At 35.0% G+C, this 27,616-nt stretch overlaps 1 protein-coding gene and 1 pseudogene across 1 annotated transcript; one reads left to right on the top strand and one right to left on the bottom strand.

Annotated features, from left to right (window-relative positions):
- LOC146922282 (uncharacterized) overlaps positions 1 to 27,616 on the bottom strand; it is a 153,347-nt pseudogene that overhangs the window by 35,776 nt on the left and 89,955 nt on the right.
- LOC146922288 (uncharacterized) lies at positions 18,567 to 19,061 on the top strand. Its single transcript, XM_085710514.1, has one exon. It carries the CDS (start codon positions 18,567 to 18,569, stop codon positions 19,059 to 19,061), a length of 495 nt encoding a protein of 164 aa, XP_085566640.1.

Raw genomic sequence — 27,616 nt, 5'->3', positions numbered from 1 at the left:
AGTCTCTGATAAAATGGTGTTTGATTTCAATATGCTTAGCTCTTGAATGCAAAATTGGATTTTTAGACAAACAAATAGCAGCAGTATTATCACAATAAATGGGAATACTGTTAGCAATTATCTGATAATCTTCCAACTGATGTTTCATCCAAAGTAGTTGTGTACAACAACTTGCAGCTGAAATGTATTCTGCTTCTGCTATAGACATAGCAACAGTTGTTTGTCTTTTGCTAGCCCAGGACATAAGATTATCACCCAGAAATTGACAATTGCCACTGGTTGACTTTCTTTCAATCCTATCACCAGCATAATCAGCATCACAGAATCCAATTAGCTTATAATCTAAGGATTTCCTATAAAGGAGTCCAAGATTAGTTGTTCCTTTCAAATACCTGAAGATTCTCTTGACAGCAGTCATATGAGATTCTCTAGGATTTGATTGGAATCTTGCACACAAGCATACACTGAATAAAATATCTGGCCTAGATGCAGTGAGGTATAACAAAGAACCAATCATACCTCTGTACAACTTCTGATCTACTTTAGCTCCTTCATCTTCTTTGCTTAAGGTGCACGTAGGGTGCATTGGAGTGTTCATCACTTTACAATCTTCAAGCTTGAACTTCTTCAGAAGCTCCTTTGTATACTTTGATTGATGAACATAAACTCCATCTTTGCATTGATTGATTTGAATTCCAAGAAAGAACTTCAGCTCTCCCATCATGCTCATTTCAAATTCATCCTGCATTAACTTAGAGAATTCCTTGCAAAGAGATGCATTAGTAATATTATATCATCAACATATATCTGCACAACAAGAATATCTTTCCCAAGGATCCTTCTGAAGAGTGTTGTATCAACCTGGCCTCTTTTAAAATCATTTTTGATTAAGAAATTACTTAGTCTATCATACCAAGCTCTGGGAGCTTGTTTCAAGCCATATAGTGATTTCTTCAGTTTAAAAACATGGTCAGGATATTTAATATCCTCAAATCCAGGAGGTTGCTTGACATACACTTCTTCTTCAATGACACCATTAAGAAAATCACTCTTGATATCCATCTGATATAATATTATGCCATGATTGACTGCATAGGACAAAAGTAACCTGATTGCTTCCAGTCTTGCAACTGGAGCAAATGTTTCAGTATAATCAATGCCTTCTTGTTGACTGTAACCTTGTGCAACAAGTCTTGCTTTGTTTCTTGTTACTTCTCCTTGCTCATTCAACTTGTTTCTGAATACCCATTTTGTTCCAATAATGTTCTTGTGCTGAGGTTTGGGTACCAGATCCCACACATCATTTCTTTGAAAATGATTCAACTCTTCTTGCATGGCTAAGATCCGTCCATCATCTGAAAGTGCTTCATCAACATTTGTAGGTTCAATCATTGAGATCAGTCCAATCATTGACTCTTCTTGTCTGAAGTATGAGCTTGTTCTTCTTGGACTATCTTTGTTTCCAATGATTAGCTCTTTTGGATGTGAAGACTTGTGCTTGAATGTGTTTCTGGGAGGATCTGCTTGATGTGAGTCATCTTGTGCTTCATCAGAAGCAGCTTCATCTTGCGCTTCTGATGTGGGTTCAACTTCTGGACTTTCTTCAGATTCAGCTATCTGATCAGGTTCTGGAGTAACTTCAGGAACCTGTATCTCTGCAAAACTTTCACCTTGCTTTGAAGTTTTATCTTCAAGCTCTTTATCATGAAATCTGACGTGCATAGATTCTTCAACACAAAGTGTTTCTGAATTATACACTCTGTATGCCTTTGACCTTTCAGAGTAACCTAAAAAGATTCCTCTTTGGGCCTTGGCATCAAATTTCTTTAGGTAGAGCTTGTTATTCAAAATGTAACATGTACATCCAAACTGATGAAAGTAAGAGATATATGGTTTCCTTCCTTTGAAGAGTTCATATGCTGTTTTCTCCAAAATAGGTCTGATATAGATCCTGTTCTGGACAGAACATGCTGTATTCACCGCTTCTGCCCAAAAGTGTTTTTGTAAATTGTTTTCATGGATCATGGTTCTGGCCATTTCTTGTAAAGTTCTATTCTTTCTCTATACAACCCCATTTTGTTGTGGAGTTTTAGGAGAAGAGAATTCATGGACAATTCCATGTTTTTCACAAAAAGCTTCAAATGGATCGTTTTCAAACTCTCCACCATGATTACTTCTGACTTTCAAAATCTTTGATTCTTTTTTCAGATTGAATTTGAGTGCAGAAACTACTGAATACATCACAAGCAACATCTTTACTCTTCAGGAATTTCACTCAAGTCCATCTGTTGTAATCATCAACAATGACTAATCCATATTTACTTCCATATAAGGATGGAGTACTCACTGGTCCAAATAGATCAATATGGAGTAGTTCTAAGGGTCTGGAGGTTGAAACAATGTCTTTGGTTTTAAAAGATGATTTCACAATTTTCCCTCTCTGACATGCACCACAGAGTGCATCTGAATGATAGTCAATGTCTGGTAGCCCTTTGACAAGTTGTAACTTACTAAGCTTAGAGATTAATCTCCAGTTAGCATGCCCCAACCTTCTGTGCCACATCCATTTCTTATCATTCACTGATAGAAGGCAAATCACCTTCTGATCAGCCAGTTCAGAAAAATTGATTTTGTAAACATTATCAACTCTCTTTCCCTTGAACACAATGGATTTGTCTTCCTTGTTGATTACAGTACAGTTGGTTTTCTCAAATATCACATTTCCTCCCTCTTTCATTGTAAGGGTAAGCAACCGCTGTCTAGGTACCATGATTTTTGCTTTTCCTTTGCTCTTAGACATATCTCATTTTCATCTTCAGATTCTGAGTCAGGTTCAGCTTCAGATGTCACAGTAGCTATTAACCCCATAGCCACATTTGCTTCATCTCCAGCTTCTTCCTTTTCAGACCCAGATTCACTGTCTAAATCTTCCCAGTTTGCCATTAAACTCTTCTTAATCTGCTTCCTGAATTTTATTGAGTTGAAGCTTGATTTCTTTGACTTATCCTTTGATTTCTCCTTCTGAAGATCAGGGCAATCATTAATGAAATGTCCAGGCTTCTTACAGTTGAAGCATCCTTTCTGATATTCTTTCTTGGAGCTTTTATAACCTCCTCTCTTACTCAGAAACTTCCTATTCTTCCTTGCCAGATACTCAAGCTTATTAGAGAGCATAGCCATCTTCTCAGTAGGATCTTCATCAGAATCTCCATCAGGTGACTCTTCTTCAGATTCAATAACCTTAAGAGCTTTTGATGACTTGCCATTAGATGGTAATGGTAGGGCAACATATTTACTCTTCTTAGCAGGCTCAGGTTCATTTAGACTTATCTCACGAACCTTGAGAGAGCTGACAAGATCTTCAACACTTAAAGTGTTTAAATCTTTAGCTTCCTCAATAGCAGTAACCTTAGGTATCCATCTAGCAGACAAGCTTCTTAGTATCTTGCTCACATGATCAGAAGCAGCATAGCTTTTCTTTAGTATTTGTAGTACAGAGACTAGGGTCTGAAATCTTGAGTACATTTCCTCAATACTTTCATCGTCCTTCATCTTGAACAACTCATACTATTGAACAAGCATGAGAGCCTTTGCTTCTCTGACTTTCTTGCTACCTTCATAGTTTGCACAGAGAGAAGAAAACATTGCCTTTACGGTAGACTTATCACTCATTTTCATATACTCTGCTTTAGGTATAGCAGCGACAAGTGCTCCTCTGATCGTGTGATGCTTCTTGTAGAGTTTCTTCTGAGCAGGAGTATGTTTCCTTATATCAATAGCAGCTCCTTCTTCATCAAGGACTAAGTCACCAACACCATCTTCTAGAATGTCCCATAGTTCTTCATCTAAACCCATGACATAGATGTAGAAGTTGGTTTTCCACCAAGAGAATTCTCCAGGATCTCCATTAAACTTAGGAACTTTACCAGAGTCAGCTTTCTTGTTGTTACCATAATCATATGGAAAAATATTGTTGTTCCCAGATCCAGAGGTGGAGTCTTCACAAGACATGTTTTTCTCATATCTTTTTCTGTTACACTGTTAGGTGTTGAGGCAACAGACCAAGGCTCTGATACCAATTGAAGGTGAGAAAAACACAAGAAGAGGGGGTTGAATTGTGTTAGCTTTTTCTTCGTTTTTTCCTACTGAACTTACTAGTCAGAAGAAGATAGAGTTCAACTTCTGAAGTAATGTTCAGATTCTAAATGCAGCGGATAAAAATAGAGACAGAGAGAAGAAAGACACAAAGCAATTATACAGGTTCTTTCCACAAACCGGAAGTAGTCCTGTCCCCCTTGCACTTCCAAGGAGAGTTCACTAGAAATGTAATATTTGATTACAAAGGCTCACTGCGAAAACTAGCAAGAGACTTTAAACTTACTCAAGCACAACTGCAAGAGATTTCCTATGCTCCTGAACACAATCAAGAGACTTCATATGCTCAAGCACAACTGCAAGAGACTTCTATTCAAAAAGAATTACAAAGAAAAATGTTTGAGGATGAATACTTGATATACAATCAGTGGTGTTCACAATACAAATCAGATACAGACTCTTAAGACTCTAGAATTTCTAAGATATGAACTTTGATAAGAAATTCTAAGTGAACTTTTGATGCAGAACAATTTCAGCAGAGTTTTGGTGCTTGTAAATTGTTGCGAGTCTCTCTTTCAATTCTTTAAGTCTTCACTCCTTTATATAGAGGTGTGAAAGAGACGTTGTGAAATTTCCAACACATCAAAAAAGAGTCGTTTGAAGCTTTGATCAATCACCAATGATCTTTTGCCTGATATGGGGTTATTGTCCTATGAAGGATCAATTTGAAATCCATTCCAAGTATGAAGGAACATCGTTACATGCATAGTTGTTATTCTTGTCCTATAGCAGAGACACAAGCTGAGTAGTGGAGATAGTGGTTGTACACTTCGTACAATTGTACTTTGTCAACGCTCTTCAAAGAGCAAGCATCCAATGCCTTCAAATTCATTTTAAATTAGTCGTTGCTTCACTTTTCTGGTCTTCTACAATGCTAGGCGTGATTAAATCATTTGAACAGCCTTTGAAGCTTTAATTCTCTCATATTCTGATAATCTTCAGCTTCTGGTGATTTTGCTTCTGATGAGGTGCTTCTGACGAGCTTGCTTCTGATGACGTCATCACTTCAGGAGCACTTGACTTCAGGATCACTTTTCTTCAGATGCTTCAGGCTTCCTTCTAGTTGATTCCATTGCTCTCATTTGTTCTTTCAGAACTTATACTTCAAAGAGACACTAAATTTTTGTCTATGGTCCTGTACACTTGAACAAATATTAGCATATCCAATTGACAACTTTTAACACCTTGTTATCAACAAAATTCTAAAGGGTAATGTTAAACACATTTTGTTCCAACACACATTGCTCATTTAAAGATTTTCGTATAAAATAGGCTTTTAAACTGGCTAGCAGGTCGTATCAGGCTTTTAGAAGGCCAGGCTCAAGCCTAAAAAGTAAGCCTATGACAGGCTGCAGGCCAGGCTTAGGCCTTCAAAATATTTGGCAGGCCAGGCTCAGGCTTTGCAAAGCCTAGCTCGGCCTAGCCTATTCCCACCCCTAGGTATCACAAGTGATGGTGTTTGGTGTTGAGTTGGAAGGCGAAATGTTCACTGTCTCTTTCTTGTTTGATGGTGAGTTCGGGGGTGTGACGATGATGATGATGAGGAGCTTGTGGATTGTGTTATGTTGGGGGGTTTTGTGATTTTCTTCCTTGCAGATGCTGAGTCTGTGGCTGTTAGAAAAAACACAGGTTGTCTGGTGTTTTTTTTTTTTTGTTGTTTCCCTCCGATCCAGATCTATGTGGAGGAGGTGATGGTAGTGATGTAGGCCACATTTTTGGTGGTGTGAGGAGGTGCCGGTCATCCGGTTCGACTACTCTGTTATTTGGTGGTTTGTCGATGTGGATCGATGGAGTTGCTGCTGTGAAGGTGGATTTTGTTGCTGCGTTGGTTGTTGTCGTTGTTGCAAAGGTGGATTCGTTAAGGTGTCATCGATTGTTGTTGTGGCGAAGATGGTTGTTGTTGTTTCAATCGTTATAGTTACCGGTTGTTTTTCAAATGTTGTTGGTTGTTGTGTTGGTTCTTGACGTTGTTTTTTGGGGGTTGTGTGCGAGCAGTTGAATGTAGGTGGTGGAAGTTGTTTTTATGTCAGCTTGTGACATTGGTTGAGGATTTTTTATGTTGTTTTTGTGTCAGCTTGTGACGTTGGTTGATGAGGGTATTGGTACAACTTTTGTTTTCCTTTATATGTTGCTACTTTACGACTCCTAGTCTACCATTCCTTGTGCTGGTTAGGATTCATTGTGATTTTAATAAATTCCATTTTGCCTTCTAAAAAAAAAAATTGATTTTGAAAATAGTCATGAGTTTTCAAAAATTTATCATATCGTCTTTCTCATATATGTATATAAAAATTTGTTCATGCAGATATAAATACATAAAATCTGCACCGGGTGCGATGCTAACATTGAACAATATTTTTCATATAAAATAAAAGAAAAATGATATTTGTACAACCAATTTGTGACAATTTTTGTGACAACTTTCTTTATCATACTCTCATTCTGTTTTACTTTATCTCTCTATTGCTTTGTTTTTGAGTCAATAACTACTTTTTCTTTGTAAAACTAGGGTTGTCAAATAAGTTGTCAACTAAAAGGTTGTTCAAATAACATAATATCTCAAAATAAAAAGTTATTTAATAGAAACACTACATTAATTTTGATTTTGATAATAGTCATGAGTTTTTAAAATTTTATCATATCAACTTTCTTATATATCTATATAAATATTTGTTTTCTCATAAATTTTGTATATATATAAGAAAAGTATTTTATAGAAACATTACATTAATACTTATAATTTTCATTTAATATTTATAAATATTCTATAATATTTACAATCTAATTATTTTTTATATAATTATCATATTGTTAGACGACCCGTGCGAAAGCACGTGTCTTTTACTATTTTGTTTTTAATAAATAATGACATTCATTTATACATGTGGAAAGAAAAAAACAGAAAAAGATAATTATTCCCTAAAAAATAAAAGATAATTATTTACATTGTCAACGTGTCACATCAGCTTTTCAATCCAGTCAGATGGTATCAGAGTTTATTTTCAAAGAATCTTCATATTACATGGTTATAACAGAAAAATAATTTTTACAAAGGATAAACCAAAATTCGGTCATATTTCAAGGATAAACATATATTAACTATTAATTTATTGATTTGGAAAACAAAAATTATAAGGATATTGCAATTTGCTGAGTGTATGTTGCTCAGAAGCTCCAATTATAATCCCCTCAAAAAAGCTCCAATAATAATCTTTTTAGAAGTTCTTTCAAAAAAAAAAAATCTTTTTAGTAGCTTATATTTTTACTATCGATCTTCTTTGAATTAATTTTTTTGACTCAATCTGTAGGTAAAGCGAGGAAATTGCTATGATCTATAAAAAGAAATTCCCTAAGAAAAGCTAAACAAGGAAATAAATGATAACACCTGAAAAAAGGAAATAAATGATAAAAAAAGAATAAAAATAATGGAAATATATCAATCGGTTTAATGTTGATTGATTTCAAATAAATTTTATTCTTGCCATCTAAAACTGAAAATTTCTATAAATTCAGGGTAGTCAAGGAGACACAGAGTGACAGAGTTACGAGTTCACCAAGGAGCTACCACCAAAAAAAAAAAAAAAAAGGATTCACCAAGGAGTCCGTTATTCAGTGGAGTAGCAGATTGGCTAAGTTGGTAAGGAGTTGATTTCTTTGATGAATGTTTTTTAAGCCTCGAGAGTTGAGACATGCCCAAACTTGATTGTAACAAAAAAAAAAAAAAATATTGTATTCAACGTTTTCCTAGCTTAGTTCATTTGTGTGTAAAGTGGAGCATAGTATTAGTGAAATTTAGGGTTTGCAGCGTTTTTTCTATCATATAATTTTTTTTTTTGAGTTTTTTCATATAAGCAACTATGTAATTGTGTTAACCTTTAAGGGAGGTAAGTGTCCCTTCCCAAATAAAATAAGGGAGGTCGGTGTGCGTTTGTATAATAGAAGGGGGTGTAGGTGACATTTTGACAAAACTGAGGGGAGTTTAGTGTAATTTTCTGTTAATTATATCATTATTAATTTTTCAACTTGTTTACTTTGTTCATAGTGATCCTTATGAGTAACCATGGCTTAATCCAGGTCCGTTATCCTCCAATATTTATTCATCATGATTAACCCAATTTTTACGTTGGTAATATATAATTAATCATACAATTTTGGTATGAAAATTTTCAATCTAGTTTAATTTTATTTACTAGTAATCACACTAAATCCACTATGACAATACTTTCATTCTCCTCCCTCTTTTCCTTTGAATATAGGTTCCAATATGAGTACTTTTCAAACAAGCAGGATGTATGATACCAGAATTTACGTGCAGACGAGGGCAATTTCGGACATTGTCATTAATCGAATATCTGTGGCTGATGAGAACCCTTCTGATGAGCAGGAGGGACCTTCAATTCGGGCTCAGTTAGGGCATGACCTTCGGACACATGCACTCTTTCCTATGGAGGCCATTGATGATGATGACGACGTTGTTGAAATTTCCGCAAGGGCTTTTGCCGAGGCTAAAAAAAATTCTAGAAGAAATTGCTTGAGGTCCATAGATGATCTTTTTGATGTGGATTTAGATGAAGAGCAGCCTTTAAAGAAAATTGTCTTTAGTTGTCCTATATGCATGGGCCCTTTCGTTGAAGAAATGACGACAAGATGTGGCCATATTTTTTGCAAGATTTGTATCGAGACTGCTATCATGGCTCAGGCTAAATGTCCTATCTGCAGAAAAAAGACGAATGTGAAACAACTTATAAGGGTGTTTCTCCCAACAACTGATTGAGAGCTTATTCGGGAAGCCGAACAAACATTGCAGTTAGAAGATTATCAAGTGGTTTTGTAGTTTTAAGCTTATTAAGAAAGAGAAAATATGAATGAAAAGTAGTTATTCATTACTTGTAAATGAAGGTACAATAGGTCTATATACAAAGATGAAGGAACATGATAAGCTACAATAGTAATACTACACTATAGTGTAACTAATTACTTGCTTGGGACGCAAGTTATCTTCTTATTCTATGTATGCTCCAATAGCCCCCCACAAGCTGGAGGTTGGTAAATGTCCAACAAGCCCAGCTTGGATAAAAGAAGAGTGAAAGGTTGAGGATGAAGAGCCTTGGTGAAGAAATCAGCAACTTGATCTTGAGAAGAAACTGGTAGAAGCTTGAGGATGCCAGACTGTAATTTTTCTCTCACTATATGACAATCAATCTCCAAGTGTTTTGTGCGTTCATGAAACATAGGATTGGTGGCAATATGAAGCGCGCTCTGGTTATCACAAAAGAGAACAGGGAGTCTGGTGCAAGAAATTTTAAGGTCCTGAAGAAGATAAATCAACCACTGAAGCTCACAAGTGGCTGAAGCTAGAGCCCGATACTCAGCTTCTGATGATGATCTAGAAACAGTTACTTGTTTCTTTGTTCTCCAAGAGATCAAAGAGTTCCCTAAAAAGAAGCATTGACCACTGATGGATCTCCCAGTATCAACACAACCTGCCCAGTCTGCATCTGAGTATCCTTGCAAGTGAAGAGGTGAATTTCTGGGGAAAAACAAGCCTCTGCCTAGACAATTTTTCAGATATCTAAGAACTCTTAATGCAGCAGCATGATGAGTTTGTGTTGGAGCAGAAAGAAACTGACTCAATTGTTGTGTGATATAGGTAATATCTGGTCTAGTGGTGTTTAGATAGAGCAACCTACCAACCAATCTTCTGTAGGAGGAAATGTCAGCATAAGGCAATGCACCATCATTATGTAACTTGAGAGATGGGTCAGAAGGAGTGGATGCAGGCTTAGATCCTATAGTTCCTGAATCAGCAAGGAGATCTAAGCAGTATTTCTTCTGACAAATAGAGATGCCAAGCTGTGAATGTGCCACTTCAAGACCAAGGAAGAATTTTAAATGACCCAAATCTTTAATTTTGAACAGGGTGTCCAAAACAGATTTGATTGAAGCAAATTCTTCTAAAGAATCACCATCAAGGATGATATCATCCACATACACAAGTAAAAGTGTGTAAGAGATGCTGGTTTGCTTGATGAAGAGAGAGTGATCAGAGTTGGCTTGAGTGAAGTGATGCTGAATAAGAACAGAAGTCAGTTTATCATACCACTTCCTACTTGCTTGTTTGAGACCATAGAGAGATTTATTGAGTTTACAAACTGTGTTAGGGTTTTGAACTGAAAGGCCTGGAGGCAATGACATATAAACATCTTCCTGTAAATCCCCATGAAGGAAGGCATTGTTAACATCAAGTTGATGAAGATGCCAATGTTTAATGGAAGCTAGGGCAATCACCATCCTGACAGTAGTGAGCTTTGCAACAGGAGAAAATGTATCAAAATAGTCAAGGCCTTCTATTTGTGTATACCCTTTGGTAACCAAACGTGCCTTATATCTCTCAATGCTTCCATCAGCATGCCTTTTGATTTTGAATACCCATCTGCAGCCTATGGGTTTCACATTTTAAGGTAAATCCACAAGAGTCCAAGTACCAGTTTGTTCAAGAGCCATCAACTCAACTTGCATCGCTTTCTTCCAACAATCAAATTTGGTAGCTTCAGCATAGGTTTTGGGCTCAGTGTGGGCATGTAAAGAGAAGACAAAAGAGGAATGGTTAGTGGACAAGTTATTATGATTGATATAAGAAGAAATAGGATAGGTGGTAGATTGAAAATGATTGCAAACATAATCTTGTAAATATGAGGGTGCAGTTTTATTTATAGTAGAATTTCTAGGTAAAGGAAAGGGAGAAGAAGATGGAGGAGGAATAGGGTCATCAATGAAGACAGGAGGGACAGAAGAAGTATCAGGAATGGGAGTTAAAGAGTCTGTGGTGGAAGAAGAGAAATATTCCCAACTGGGAGTAGTGGAAGGTGTAAATTTATAAGGAAGGATGGTTTCATGGAAGGTTACATGTCTGGAAACAAAAATTTCTCTTGTATGAAGATCAAGAAGATGGTAACCCTTATATCCAGACTTGTAACCTAAAAACAAAGACTTTCTAGCACGAGGCTGGAGTTTGGACCTATGAGATTGCAAAGTAGAGGCAAAACATAGGCAACCAAATACTTTGAACAATTGTATATCAGGGAGTTTATTGAACATGACTTGATAAGGAGACAAATTGTTTAAAACTGGAGTAGGGACCCTATTTATGAGAAAAACAGTATGCAAAACAGCATAGGACCAAAAAGAAGGTGGAAGTTTAGATTGAAATAATAGGGCTCTACTGATGTTAAGGATGTGTTGATGTTTCCTTTCAACACGACCATTTTGTTGAGGAGTCTCAACACATGACCTTTGATGAAGAATGCCATGAGAAGCATAGAAATCAGGAAGAATAAACTCAGGTCCATTATCTGTTCTGACACATTTAGGGGTTATGTGAAATTGGGTATGAATCATGGTAATGAAATGTTTCACATGAGGAGAAACTTCTGACTTTGATTTTAAAAGAATGGTCCAAAGGAATCTGTTATGATCATCAACTATATTAAGAAAATATTTGTGACCATGTACAGATGAAATAGAAATTGGACCCCATATATCAAAATGTAACAATTCAAAATTTGTAGAGGCATGAGATAAACTAGAGGAAAAAGGTAAATGCTTTTGCTTTGAAAAGTGACAAATATCACAAACATCTTTATTATTATGAACAATAGAGGGATACAAATCAGACATCTTGGTCATTCTTTGATGAGAGAGATGACCAAGTTTAAAATGCCATAAGGCAGAAGCAGGAATACAATTGCTTGAATGACAATCAACTAAAAAAGAAGAAATACAAGCTTTATTTCTAGAAAGCATAAAGTTGTTGAAACATGCATCAGGAGCAGGACTGTATCTGTAAAGGCCATGAACTTGTCTAGCCAAACCAATCATCTTTATAGAAGTTTGGTCCTGTATCATACACTTATCATGAGAAAAATGCAAAACACAAGAAAGGGACTCACAAAGCTTAGCAACAGAGATAAGGTTTAATTGACATAAAGGTGAATATAACACATTTGTGAGATAAAGTTGAGGAGTAAAAGAAACATTGCCAGCATAATGAACAAGAATAGTAGTTTTGTTGGGAAGAGTCACACAAACAGGTTTGATTCTATGGAAGGAAATAAAATAGGAAAGATTGCAGCATAAATGCTCATTTGCTCCTGAATCTAAGAGCCAATAATTAGGAAGAGAAGATATACCTGCATTCACTGAAGGAGAAGCAGAAAAGCTGGTGGAAATAAGAGGAGTGGCTTGAATATGGTTGGAGGCAGCATTTGAAGAGGAAGGAAGAGATGCTGAGGGAACCAAATTCGCTTGTTGCAGCAAGGATACAAGTTGAGTATATTGCTCTTGAGACAAACCATTACCAGAACCAGTGAAACCAGTGGAAACCTCCAAACCATATCCATTGTGCTATTCTCATCAGGACCATCATTAGAAGCAGCATTAACTTTAGGTTGCTGCTTGGGAAAGCTGGGATGACCATGCTTTTGATAAGAAAAGTCAACTGTGTGATTGGTTTTGTGGCAGAAAGTACAATGTCTTGTTGGTTTCTGAGAATTGAAGAAAGAACCTTTACCACGCCCTTGTGATTTCTTAGCATCAGAAGCATTCAATTGAATGGTGCTATCATCAGAAACAGACATTGAAAAGGGTAAAGAGTTATTGCTTTCTTCTTGTACTACAAGGGAATATACCTTGTTAAGAGAAGGAAGAGGATCAAGAAGAAGAATCTGAGTTTTGACAACTCCAAAATTGTCATTCAAACCAGTTAGAAACTGCATGATAAGATCTTCATTTCTATAGAGTTTAGCAACTCTAGTAGCATCACAACGACAAGCATGCACACAAATGCAAGAAGGAATAGGTCTGTGTGAAGCAAGTTCCTCCCATAACGCCTTCATCTCAGTGAAGTACTCAAGAACAGACCTAGAACTTTGCTTCAAATTATTGATAGAGGAACGCAAATTTGCAATACGTATGCGATCAACTTTGGAAAAACGTTCATGAAGATCATTCCATACCTCATAAGCAGTATCATAGAAAACAATGGTTTGAGCAATTGAATCAGAAACTGAATTGATGATCCAAGATTGTACAAGATGATTACAACGTTCCCATGCACTTCGATTGAGATCATCAATGTCAGGATGCTCAATAGAACCATCAATAAAACCAAGTTTGTTCTTCGTGCCCAAAGAACGCTTCATGGAACGATTCCAAGCCAAATAATTGGAACCATCAAGCTTTGGTAAAACGGTTGACCTTGACTCGGATGAACGTAGAAAGGAGATTCTTGATCGGGACCTTGATTACGAGGAGCCATGATCAAGATGAATCAATGGAGAAAAAGCAAGAAAAGAAAACAGAGTATGAAGAAAACTCTGAAAGCAGAAGAAGACGAAGTATGCAACATCGAAAAATCAAACGAATCAAAAGAACAAAGCTTGAACGTGAAGAATTCAAGCACAAACAAGAAGAATCAAGCACAGAATCATGAAGATTCGTGAAGAAATGATGAAAAAGGTGCAGCGGAAAAAACGGTTATGGATCGTAACAAACTCCGCCATTGGAGAAGAAACTGATACCATATTAAGAAAGAGAAAATATGAATGAAAAGTAGTTATTCATTACTTGTAAATGAAGGTACAATAGGTTTATATACAAAGATGAAGGAACATGATAAGCTACAATAGTAATACTACACTATAGTGTAACTAATTACTTGCTTGGGACGCAAGTTATCTTCTTATTCTATGTATGCTCCAATAAAGCTTCTCCGGTTAGACTCGGTAGCTATTTATCTTGTTTAATTTATCATTTATCATAACAATGCAAAATTTGTATATATCTTCTGAACCTTTGTTTCTTGAAAATAGTTAATTTTATGTTCAGATTTTAATTTTTATACCTTTTAAGAAGACATTTGATATTCGTTTTAGTATTAGCTTTGTTCTGATGATTGTTCTTCCAAATTTATTGCTTGCAATTAATATTCCTATTAGTGTCATAACACTGAGAAGCTTCTTTTGAATTAATTAAAATGTTGTTATTTGAAAACAATAAACATCAAGAGTTTTTATCCCAGAGCATCCTTATGTGCAAGACTGAAAGTTCTCCAATCAAGTTCGCCCTATTTGTTTGATTAAATGTCACACCTCTTCAGGAGTCTCATTCTCAAGATGTATATCTGCAAACAACTTGGATAACATTAGTCTTATAGAACCCATTTGGGGTTGGCCTAGTGGTTGGCTTGGGATCTTGGAGTTTGCTCCTCCAGAGGTCTCCGATTTGATTCCCTCTGGTGCCAATTTCGGTGGGCTAAGTCCATACAGAGCTTGCTCTAGCTTTAAACGGACCCCCTCAGATTAATCGATTCTTGGATCGGATACCGAGTTTTTTAAAAAAAAATAAAAATTTGTCTTATATAAAAAAGAGTGTTCACGTCACAAGTACTTAAATTTAATAAGGCTTTCGCATTAGCATATGCATGCTGAAATACTATTAATTTTTCCCAAACATAGCATTGCCCGCCTGAATGCAATGAAAAATATGCAAGGGTTCTCACATATTCGTGAACGGGTGCGTGTAAAGAAGTTAGTTTGTGAGAATATGATTTGTTTTGGAACATGAAATATCGACACTCTTATAGGAAAATTTATGGAAGCAGTGGACACTAGGACTAGGAGGAGGATTAATTTTAAAGTCCTACAAGAAACTAATTGGGTGGGTGAAAAGGAAAACTAATTAGATAGTTCAAGATTTAAGCTTTGGTATATTGGTAAAGTTAGATCGAGAAATGTGGCAGGCATTATTGTGGATATTAAAATGATAGGAAAAAGGCTTATAGTCATAAAATTTGTAGTGGAATGATAACAAATTTGAAAGGATTATAGTCATAAGTTATTGTTTTCAGAAAGATTGTTGTTTTCGACTCACGATTAACTAAACTTATAAATATAAACAATAAATTGGAGGGATTTGCAAGATTGGTTGTTTGTGACTAAATGAAAGGGTTTGAAATAGATTGATGACATCGATTGTGATTCTTTGAATCCTCTTTACAGTCCTTGTTGGACTAGCACATGTTCCTATATCAAAGATTATTTGAGGTTTATACTAACAACACATAACACAGTAAGACCTATTTCAGCTACAGTTCCATAGGCCCCTTAATGAAATATTGCTCTTCTAGTGCTGGCAGGGACTTATATTCTAACGAGTGTTCCAAAATGTTAAAGACTAATTATAAATGAGGAATTCTTGATCTCTTGGCGAACGACTCTAGTAAATTACATATAACGGTTCCAATTAGAAAATAGAACTTAATCAAGGATTTAAAACCTAGGATCGATTCAGGATCAAAGCAACTAAAAAACATTAAGAGCGATATATATATATATATATATATATATATATATATATATATATAAGAAGAAGAAAAAGTAACATACACAAGAACAATAACAAGTGGAAGGGGGTTGAAAAATATCCCTTTAATTTTTAATGCTACAGTCATACTACTTTGCCTTTGAAGTGTCAGATTTAGACATGGCAATAAAACCCGTGTCCATGGGTACCGGCCCAAACCAACCCCGATTTGACTGGGTTTGGGTATGAGTTTGGGTTTTACCCGATTTTAAAATACGGGTAACGGGGATATTGTACCCACCCCAAACCCATACCCAAACCCTACCCGAATGTAGAAAGGCCATTGCTTTGTTTTTGTTGAGGGGGTTGATAATGATATGCCATGTTATTTGGTTTGATAATTGTCATGATATTAGAACTTTCGTTGATAGTTAAAGGAGCAACTGAATTATTCGGTAAGGAAATGTTAAAATAAGCACAAATTGTTGGATAATGCATTAGAACATTACCATTGAAGCTTTAAAAAAAATTATTAAAAAAAATTGATTAAGTGCGGGGACAGGGATGGGGCGTGAATACCCGAACCCATTGGGGGCGGGGATGAGATTCAATTTTTCATCCCCGTTGGGTATGGGTAGGGTAACGGGTAAGTATATGGGAGTAGGGAATGGGGATGGGGAAGGCAAAACCCGTCCCCACCCCGCTCCATTGTCATGCCTAGTCAGATTTTAGAATGAATATTTCTTCGTCAAAACATGCTTTAAACAGGCAAAACCCACACACAACATGCACGAAGTGTAACAACGTATTTTCCGTCGATAATTTTAAATAATAATATAATTAATAACAAGGATGTTACACAACTCAACATTATATCACAATAAAATCATAAACACTTTCTTTAAATTAATTCACCGTAGTGGAATATAAATATCCAAAGTTCACAGTAAATAAATTCATGCTTGTCTTTCAATGATCATAAATAGAAAATAACAAGATTTCCAAACGTCCAATTCAAAATGAAATAAAGACTCAATCGTCGTCCCAAACCCTAGTGTTCCAGGAATCAGAGCTCACAACGACTACATTTATTTCAACTAATAATAAAAGAACTAAATGGAGACATTTTCCATCTCCACCTTCTAAAAAATGTCCCGAAAGTGTAGCTCAGTTGGTAGCTACCAGGGACAATGTTTGCAAGGGCCGGGTGTAACATCTCAGACTGCTTACAGGATTGCCGACGTTCGATTCTCTCTGATACCAAGTTCGATTCTCCCAGATACCACATCTTATTTATAAAAAATATCAATAAAATAATGTTTAATTTTTAGTCATAATAGTGAATATTGATTATTTTTTTACGGAAAAATATGATAAATTTAGTATAATTTTTATAAACAATGAAATATGTGTCCCTATGAACTTAGCTCAGTTGACAAGGACAATGCATAATATATACAAGGTCCGGGGTTCAAACTCCAGAAGAAAAAAAAAAAGAACAATGAAATATAATAACTTAGCGTAAAGACAATTCATAATATATGCAAGATCCGGGTTTGAACTTCGGAAAAAAAAAAAATGAAATATGTTGCTAAAACGAGGAAATTGGTATAATCCATAAAACAAAGAAATTCCCTAAGAAATGCTAAACAAGGTAATAAATGATAACACCTAAAAAAGACGAAATAAATGATAAAAAAAAAAAGAAATAAAATAATGGAAATCAATCGATTTAATGTTGGTTAATTTCAAATAAATTTTATTCCTTTTATTCTTGCCATCAAAATTTCTCCCCTAAAAAAAAAACTAAAAATTTCTACAAATTGAGGCCAAAGAGAGACAGAGTTGGTAAGAATTCACCGAGAAGACACCAATAAGAAAAGAGTTCACTAAGGAGATAAATTATTGGGTTGAGTAGTAGAAATTCAAAGAGGAGAGTACAGGTAATTTTTTAAATATTCACCTAGGCATTTTCTCTTTATTTTTATTTTTATTTTGTAATTAATTGAATTTCCCTTGGCATGTTTGGTTGTTTTTTTCTCTTCCGCCGATTAACTCAGTTTAAATCACTCGCAAGGTTATGCGTTCAATTTTCGATGTAGTTGAATTTTTTGTATGGATGATCTCTGAGTATCTTCATAAACACTTTTTAAACTTTAATACATTTCTCGACTCGGATGAGGCCTTGTAGCTCAATTCATCTAAGCTTGATCTATTGTAACAAAAAAAAAGGTATGTACAACGGTTCCTGTGGCTTAGTTCATGTGTGAGTAAAGTTCTACGTTTTATTTCTTCCGTGCAAAGTGTTTGAGCCAGAATAACTCATCCCAACGATTAGGGTTCTATGCCTTTTTTTTTTTGTCTTCCAATTTTTCATACAAGTTTTTTTATTTTTTTTATTTTTATATAAGTTCTTTTATTCTTATTTTGTTTTTTTAACAAATAAGTTTTCTATTCTATTAATTATATCTATTAATTTTTTAATTGCAATTAATTAGATCATTATTAACTTTTTCAACTTCTTTTCTGTCAATAAAAAAAAACTTTTTCAACTTCTTTGGTTTTTTAGAGCATCTACAATAGTGAGTGTTTCATCTATTAAGCATCGGAATAAATAAGCACCTCATTGCAGAGAGAAAATATTTGGTGTTTATAGAGAATAGTGACCATGTAAGCATTTAGTTATTAATCGGACCTATTTAGTAATTGTTTTTCTAAAGTGCTAGGTTGGAGAGATTGAATGTTTATTAAGTAATATCATTGAAAATTATAAAATAGATAACTTGTACATGTATGACCCACTTTAGCACCCAAAATGTAGTGCTTTGTTGTTGGTGGTCTTAATACTAATCCTTATTTAGACCATGGCTTTAAAACCAGGCAGGTTATTCTCCAATTTTTATCCATCATGATTAATCCCTATTTACATAAGTTTAATATAATTAATCATAAAATATTTGCATAAATTTTCAGTAATCACAAAAAATCTACTATGGCAATACTTTCATTATCTTCCCTCTTATTTTTATTTTTTTTTTCAAACAAGCAGGATGTCCGATGCCAGAAAGTACATGCGGATGGAGGCCGTTTTGGATATCGACCTTAATCGCGTACCTGTGGTTGATGAGAATCCAATTTTTGGGAATCCTTTGGGTGAGCAGGAGGGACCTTCGATTCAGATGAGGCATGACCAGACACTCGCACTATTGCCTATGGAGGCAACTGATGATGACATTATTGAAATTTCCGCAAGGGCATTTGCCGAGGCAATACAAAATTCCAGAAGAAATTGTCGGAGGACCATTGTTGATGTTATTGATGTGTATATAGAAGAAGAAGAAGAAGAGCATCCAAAGAAACCTCTCATCAGTTGTCCTATATGCATGGGCCCTTTTGTCGAAGAAATGACCACAAAGTGTGGCCACATTTTTTGCAAGACTTGCATCAAGGATGCAATCAAGGCTCAAGCTAAATGTCCTACCTGTAGAAAAAAGATCACTTCTGTGAGACAGCTTATAAGGGTGTATCTCCCAACAACTGATTGAAAACTTGTAGTATTTAAGCTCACTCTGTCAAGTTTAGTAGCTGTTTTATCTTGTTTAATTTATCATAATATTGTAGAGTTTGTACTGTTTGTTTACGAGTACTCTTAGACTTTGTTTGGATTGATGGTATTGGATGGAATGACATTATGTTTCATTGTTTGGATATTAAACAAAAGAGTGGAATGGGATGAAACTTGATGGTATCCATTCCACCATATTCCATCACTTACTCTCATTTTGCTTCCCCTCCAATTTGGAAGGTATGGGACGGAATGGCCCATTAACTTCATTTAATAATGAGTGGTATGGATTTGAGTGGTTAGTAATAAAGTTTGCTGATTTCAATTTTTTTATCATATACTCTAAATTAATTTTTGAATTAGACTACACAATATTTTTGCAAGCATCAAAGCTTAAAATTGACTACATCTCCAAACAAATCATGTTTTGATTTGGTCACTATCCACATTTTAAGATTTAAAATCGATGAGAACTTGCCTTTTCAAAAAAAAAAAAAATCGATGAGAACTCCAAATCCTCTTATTATTTCATCTTCACAAATATTTAATTAAAAAATATATACCTATAACATCATATCTTAAAATCGATGGAAACTCCAAATCCTCTTATTAATTATTTACTGTTCACAAACTTGGGAATTGGAGAGTCGGATGAGGGATTCGTATACAGAGTTATTTTCTTCAGGTAATTTTCGAGAACGAAAATTCTTTAAGTGGAGGAGAGTTGTAGCAACCTGTTTTTCGCTAGGATTATTTTATTTATTATTTATATATGTTTAATTGCTTGCTTGTGTGTTTGTTTTGAGATTAGTGGAATTTTAGGCGAGAATGGTATTTCGGTCAATTTTAGAACTGAGGGTATTTTTATTAATTTGTGGAGTGAGAGTAATTAGATTATTTTCATGTTTTAGTGTCATTGGTTAGTTTTACTAAGTGAGTAGTGGCTTGCGGTAATTATTTTAAAGTGGTAAATAAACGATGTTTTAGCGTGTTAAGTGTGCAGTAACTTTTTATGAATTAAGTGGTAAGAGTTTCAGCCCATTATGAATTGTAGTAACTTAACTCATTATTGGAGTGTATAAATACATAACTCATGAGAGGAAATTAGTGTTAGAACATTTTTTATACATTTCACAAAGTGGCTAGAGAATAGAGAATATATATATATATATATATATATATATATATATATATATATATATATAGAGAGAGAGAGAGAGAGAGAGAGAGAGAGAGAGAGAGAGAGAGAGAGAGAAGGGGGAATAGAAGAGAAAGGAAGAACAAGAGAAGAGAAGAAGGAAGCAAGAGCTAGGATCTTTGAAGAGGGTGAAGATTCTTGGAATTAGCTCAAACTTAAGAAACCCAAGGTAAGGGGGATATATTCTTTTCACTTACTTTTTCACTTATGGGTCATAATTGTTTTGAATGAATTATGATTTTGATGATTTTGAATGTTGATTTTCGTGCTCATAATTATGTGGTAAATTTGGGTATATGAAAATTGTTGAAAACATGTTAGTTGGTGCATAATTTTCATTGTTGATATGTGTTGAAGTGATTACTTTGAGAATTTGGCTTAACTTAGTGAAAATGATGATGTTGTTGATGATTAATGATGAATTCATGATTTATATGATATGAATGTTGTTGGGTAAATGTTTGTGTTGAGAATCATGAATTTGGTTGTGAGAAATATGATTTTTGGTTAAGTTGTTGTGTTTTGATGATTTTTGTGAAAAAGGGGCAAAAGAGAGAAGTTTGATTTTGATGAATTTGAATGGATTAATGAAGTTGTTTAGTTTTGTTAGAGTGGTTAGGATTTCTGTTTTGAATCAAAAGTTTGGGATGTGGAATCGTTTACGAGAAAATCGAGTTTTTGAGTAAAAGCCGTTTTTAAGCACTTTTGTGAAATAAGTAATTTTGGAGTGGTTTGAATTAAGTTGTTTTGAGTTAGAAAACTATCTTTTTGAGTGAGTATAGATGGTATAAGTGTTTGGGAAACATTTGGTGAAAACGGGATCAAAAACGGTTTTGAAAACAAAATTTTACTCGCGAAAACGTGAAAGTTGAAGATTTTGAAAATTTGTTCTGTTAAGGTGGCACGACTATAACAGCCCGACTTTTCCTATAATTATTTTAGTTATTGTTTGTATGTGTTGGCGTGTATTCATATGTGCTTATTTGTCTTTGTGAGTATTTGTGTGGGTATTTTAGTCATTTTGGAAGTGAAGGGTATTTTAGTCAGTTCATAGGCTAAGGGTATTTTAGTCATTTGTATAGTGAGGGTAAATTAGTGATTTCACTTAGAAGATTATTTTTAGTGTTTTGGTATGAAACATTATTTTACTAAGTTACCGGTGGATTGAAGTAATTATTTTTGAGATGGTAATTGTTCGGTATTTAATAGTTTGAGTGGGTAGTAACTTTGTTGAATTAGTTCGTAACAATATTGAGTCCATTAAGACAATTAGAGATTTAGCCCAATTATAAGATGATATACAAGAATAACTCTTGTGAGAATTAGGTTAAACCTTATCATTCCTTTCATAACGAAAAACATAAGAGGTAGAGAGAAAATCAAGAGGAGAAAAGAGGAGCTAGAGAGAGCTTGGGATTGAAGGTTAGGAGTTAAAGTGAAGGTAAGGTTTGGATTCTTGAAGACTAAAGGTAAGGGGGGTGGTTTCTTTTCACTAATTAAGTCATAATCTATTAATTTCAATTATGAGTTTAAGTGCTTTTGTGTTAATTTTGACTTTTGTGATTTTTGAATGATGAAATTTGTGCTCCTAATTCAAATGAGTTTGTGGGTATGATAACCTTCATGATATTGTTCTATTAAGAGCTTAAACTTCATAGTTGTTGTTGTTGATAGGTCATTTTGATGATTTTTGATTAATTGAGTGTGAATCATGAATTGGTGAGTGTTTGTTCTTGAAACATGTTTGAATTCACTTCATAAATGTTTTTTTTTTTGTTTGTATGTTGATGGGGTTTGAATTGGTGTGGTTGTTTATGAGTTTTGAATGAAATTTGGGAAAATTGTGGGTTTTGGTGGAAATTGAACTAGATGATGAATTTGAGATGAATTGGTGTTATGATTCAAAGTTTGTTGTGGTTTTGAATGCCTTTTGATGTTTATAAACTAATGTACAAGTTTTGGGGTCGAATTTGGGGTCAAGGGGATCAAAATGGGGATTTTTGGGTGAAAATTGGGTGAGTTCCCGAGATGAACCCAAAATTTGGGTTCCCTGTTCAGTGTGGCTTGCTATAGCGATTTGCTTAATACATCAACTCATGGTTTTGGTGTTCCGAGAACTCCGGGGTCGATCCAGACAGTTCCAAACCGATTCTTTTGATGTACTTATCTGCATTTAAACTTTCTAAACCTTTGGAAACATCATATGAATTGGATTGAACTTAGTTTATGGAATCAAATTGAATTTATTTGTGAATGGTTCAAGAACACGAATTTTCCTAAACTCATTTTTCTTAAAGGAAAAGGGTGGGGTTAGGGTTGTTTACTCTAGCCTTGAATTATAAAAATGTTTTGAATGGAATTAATGAGTTTTAACTTGGTTTTGCTTTGAAATCGGAATTCTTTTGAAAATTGATAAAATGAGACGAACTTGGTAGAATTTTGGAATTAATTGGAATTAGCTTAAGATGCCTATATGCATATGCTATTGTGATCTTACGTGAGTAGTGTATGTGCTTGGTTGAGGTGTTTGATCACGATTACCTTGTTTTGTTCAATTTCTTAGAAAATGTAGAAAGTTGTGGAAATAGACGAACTTAAATGAATTTTGGGAACTAATTGAATTAGCCTATGATACCTATATGTATATGCTATAACACTCATGTGAATTATGTATACACTTGGTTGAGGTGATTGAACTTGTTTACTTTGATTTTGGAAAATTAATCGTAAAATGCTAATTTTCATAAACATAGACGGACTTTATAGAAATGAGTTTTCCTGATCAAATAAGTTGCAATTGATTTTAAGTTCATGATAAGGTGAGAGAATAAGAATGAACCAATGTTGTTTGGGTGCTTAAAGTGATGAAGGTCATGTTGTGGTTAAGTGATCGTCTTTAGGTGAAATGTGATTCTTGAAAACTTATTTTTTCTTTGAGGTGAATGTTATTGATGATGTATATGATAATGATCTTAATGATAGTGATTGTTTGCTTATGGTGAATTCTTACATGCAAAATGATGGTGTTTTGATGGTGCTTTCATGCATTCATAAGTAGGATTTTATATCCAATGATGGTGATTAGGATATTTATATCCAACGACGGTGATTAGAATACTTTGTATTCAACGACGATGATTATGATACAAATGTATCTTAAGGTGATGACCTTGACAGTGATTGGTACCACATGCATATAGAGTCGTGTCTATGCACATTGCATAACTTGACAAGTGTCATACTTGCGTATCTGCTTGGTGAATGATTGTATTGGTGAATTGTATACTTGGTGAAATTTGGTGAATATGTGTTGATGTGAAAGTGTACTTGTGAAATTATTATATTTGTATGCTTGATGATTATTAATGTTACTGAGCTGTTTAATCATTTGAATTTAAATTATGTTGTTTATTTTCACTTGATTATATTTAATTATGAATTGTGAACTAACCCCCAGTGAACGTTTGGTTGATCGCCTACCTTATTCGTATGAATGGGTAGACGAATTGCAGGATTTGTTTTGTGAGATGTTTGAGGATAACAGAAGCTTCTTCCTTTATCTTCTTTGGATTTTAGTCGTGTCGGGATCTGACTAGGACATCGAGTCTTACTTTTGTCGTTGATTTCTGTTGATATTACTATCTGACTGTTGTGATATTCCTTATGTTTTGAGCTTTATTCTGGCCTTGAGATTTGTTACTAGATGTACTTAAGGATGACTGTATGTCACCGAGATTTTATATGTTGATTTTTGAGATTTTTCCGCTGCGATGTTTTTGAAACTGAACCTATGTATGTTTTGAAACGAATGATGATGCGACGTCTAAAACTTTTTGGATATTTATTATTTAAATCGCATGATTATTGCATTCAAGGTTTATGGCGTTACACGTTGGTATCAGAGCCATGCCGGTCTTGTTCAGACCAGAATCAGGTGATTTTTCCTGTTTGTATGCGAATGGTATTGAGTTACCTTCGGTACTTGTCCAGTTGTCCTGGCATTCTTATCTGTTGGTTTTGGTTTTGTTTAGAAGTGAAAGATGGCTGGTGGTAGAGCTGATGCGACTATTGCAGAGGCCTTGGCTGCAATGGTGCAAGTGTTGGCTCAAGCCAACGAGTACACTGCAAATGGTCATCAGGATCATGGAGAATCGGAGGAACGGAAGCTAGATGGTTTCATGTGAAACAATCGACCGACGTTCAAGTGGAGGTTTAACCCAGATGGAGCTCAAACCTGGATTCAAGGAATGGAGAGGATCTTTCTTGCTATGATGTTTAAGTGTGTGAAGTTTGATAGTGGATTGAGGCCCGAGATTTATCAGTACATCTGTTTTCGGGAGATCCAAGATTTTGATACTTTGGTGCAAAAGTGTCACCTGTTTGATGATGCTGGGAAGGCTAAGGTGAATCGCTACAAGGTGGTGAATGATAAGAAAGGCAAGAGTCAGGGTTTTGGAAAACCGTATAATAGGGACAAGGGCAAGAAGAAAGAGGTTGGTAAAGGCTCTAAGCCGAGTGTAGGTGAGGTGCTACAAGTGCGGTACTTTGGGTCATTTTGCTAGTGATTGCAAGAAAGGCGATAGTTGCTACAAGTGTGGGAAAAAAGGATGTAACAGCCTGTTTTTCGCTGGGATTATTTTAATTATTTATTATGTATGTTATATGTGCTTGTATGTTATTATTTGTCTTTGTGTTTATTTTTTTTGGGATTAGTGGAATTTTGGCCAAGATGGGTATTTTAGACCTAAGGGTATTTTGGTCATTTGGTGAGCAAGGGTAAATTAGTCATTTCATTAAGAGGATTATTTTTGGTGTTTTAAGTGGGAATAATTATTGTTACTAAGTTGCTAGTGAGTTTGGGTAATTATTTAGAGACGGTAAATATTCGTTGTTTTGATGTTTAAGTGTGTAGTAACTTTGGTGAATTAGTTGGTAAGAAAATTGAGCTCATTAAGACAACTAGAGACTAATCCCATTTATGTGGTGACTATATAAACACAACCCTTGTGAGAAAATTAGGTCATTACACTCATTCACTCATTTCACAAACATTTTGAGAGAAAGGTAGAGAGAGAAAGTGATTCAAGAAAAGAAAAGAGGAGCTAGAGGGAGAGAACTTGAGATTGGAGGCTAGGAGGTAAAGTGAAGTTAGGGTTTAGATTCTTGAAGATTAGAGGCAAAGGGGATGGTTTCTCTTCATCAATTAAGTTGTAATTTCTAAATTTCAATTATGAGTTTAAGTGTTTTGTGTTAATTGTGTTCTTCGATGATGAATTTCGTGCTCCTAATTCAAGTAAATTTATGGGTATGATAAACTTCCTGAAATTTTTGTGTTATGTGCTTAAACTTCATAGTTGCTATTGTTGTTAAGTTGTTTTGATGATTTTTGATTAATTGAGTGTAAATCATGAATTTGTGAGTGATTATTGATGAAACTTGTTGAATTCACTTTGTAAATGTTGGTTTAAGATTGTATGTTGATGGGATTTGAATTGGTGTGGTTGTTTATGATGTTTGAATGAAAAATGAGAAAATGGTGATTTTTGGTGAAAATGAACTAGATGATGAATTTCAGGTGAATTGGTGTTATGATTCATTGTTAGATGTTGTTTTAAATGCCTTATGATGTTTACAAACTAATGTACAAGTTTTGGGGTCGAATTTGGGGTCAAGGGGATCAAAATTGAGGATTTTGGATGAAAATTGGGTGAGTTCCCGAGAGGAACCAAAAATCTGGGTTTCCCTGTTCTGTGGAACTCGCTATAGCGAATAGCAACATTCTATAGCGAGTTGCTCAGTTCAGTAACTCATGGTTTTGGAGTTCCGGGGTCGATCCGAACCGTCCAAACTGATTCTTTTGATGTATTTAACTGTATTTGAACTGCATAAAGCTTTGGAATCATAAAATGAATTGGATTGAACTTGGTTTTATGAATCTTTTCAACTTTTTGAAAAATGGTTCAAGAACACGGATTTTCTGAAACTTGTTTTTCTCAAAGGAAAAGGGTAGGGTTAGGGTTGTTTAGTGTAACCTTGATTTATAAAAATGTTTTGGATGGTAATCACGAGCTTAAATTTTGTTTTGCATTTAAAATTGGAATTCTTTGGAAAAACAACAAAACGATACGAACTTTGTGAAATTTTAGGATTGATGTGAATTGGCCTATGATGCCTATTATTTTTCAGTATTGGATGCTCCCTGATCTCTATTATTTTTCCAAAATTGGATTGCTTGATAGCCTGTTTTAACTGAATAAACACCATTATCTGAGAACATCCACATGTTGGAGTCTTGACATTCTTTATGTGTTAGGGGTAGTTGTAGAATTTGTATTCCTTCAAAGGGAAGAAAATTGCTTTCAATGATGTCTTTGTTCCAGTTGGGTGGGTTGCCTGTCATCAGATCCTTGACCTTCCTGATATGAGGGTGACCTTTGTCTTGAGATATTACTTTGAAACCATTTTGATATGGTAACCAATTATCCTCCCAAATGTTGATACTACTACCATTATCCACCTGCCAGCAGCATCCCTTGTTTAAGACCCAGATAGATAGATGTAAGCTCTTCAAAGCATAACTAGGAGCTGATCCTATAACAGCCTTGAGGATATCAGAGTTTTGGTAGTATCTAGCTTTAAAATTTTTATAGATTAGAGAGTTTGGGTTAGAGTGAAGCCTCCAAATCTGTTTGGCCAACATGGCTAAATTGAAGCCCCTAAAGCACCTGAATCCTAAACCTCCTTGAACAGTTGATTTAAGAATTTTTCCTTCCTGACCCAATGGATTTTTTTATTATCCCCATCGCTGCCCCACCAAAACTGAGAAGCTGCTCTCTCAATCTTGTCACAAATCTCATGGGGCAATAGAAAGCAGCTCATGACAAATACTGGTATAGCCTGGGCAACTGCTTTAATTAGAACACCTCTGCTTGCAAATGAGAGGTTTCTTTCCTTCCAACCCTTTAGCTTCTTGATTACTTTGTCCAAAATGTAGTTGAAATCTTGCACTTTAGATCTTCCAAATTGTGTGGGTAATCCTAAATATTTTGATATCTTGTTGGAAATCTGGATTGGGAGTTGAGCATGAAAATTCTTTTTGATATCTTCTCTTAGGTTAGGGTTGAAAACCATTTCAGACTTTTCCATATTTACTTTCTGCCCAGAAATGGTCTGATACAATTGCAGAGTGTTCATGATAAAACTAACTTCCTTAGGGTCTGATCTGCAAAAAAACAAACTGTCATCAGCAAAAATGAGATGAGAAATAGGGGGAGCATTGGGAGCAATGTTGACCCCATGAAAACTCCCTTCATATTGACCTTTTGTAAACTTCCGCA

This window comes from Medicago sativa, chromosome 5 (genome assembly GCF_051527215.1).
Source record: "Medicago sativa cultivar Bolivia chromosome 5, Bolivia_mono, whole genome shotgun sequence".
Classification (NCBI taxonomy): Eukaryota; Viridiplantae; Streptophyta; class Magnoliopsida; order Fabales; family Fabaceae; genus Medicago; species Medicago sativa.
The sequence above is the reverse complement of the archived record's forward strand: the minus strand, read 5'-3'. Positions and strand labels throughout refer to the sequence as shown.

Excerpts from the sequence above, each read along its gene's own strand:
- LOC146922288 (XM_085710514.1), top strand. The coding sequence starts at position 18,567 with ATGTCCGATGCCAGAAAGTACATGCGGATGGAGGCCGTTTTGGATATC.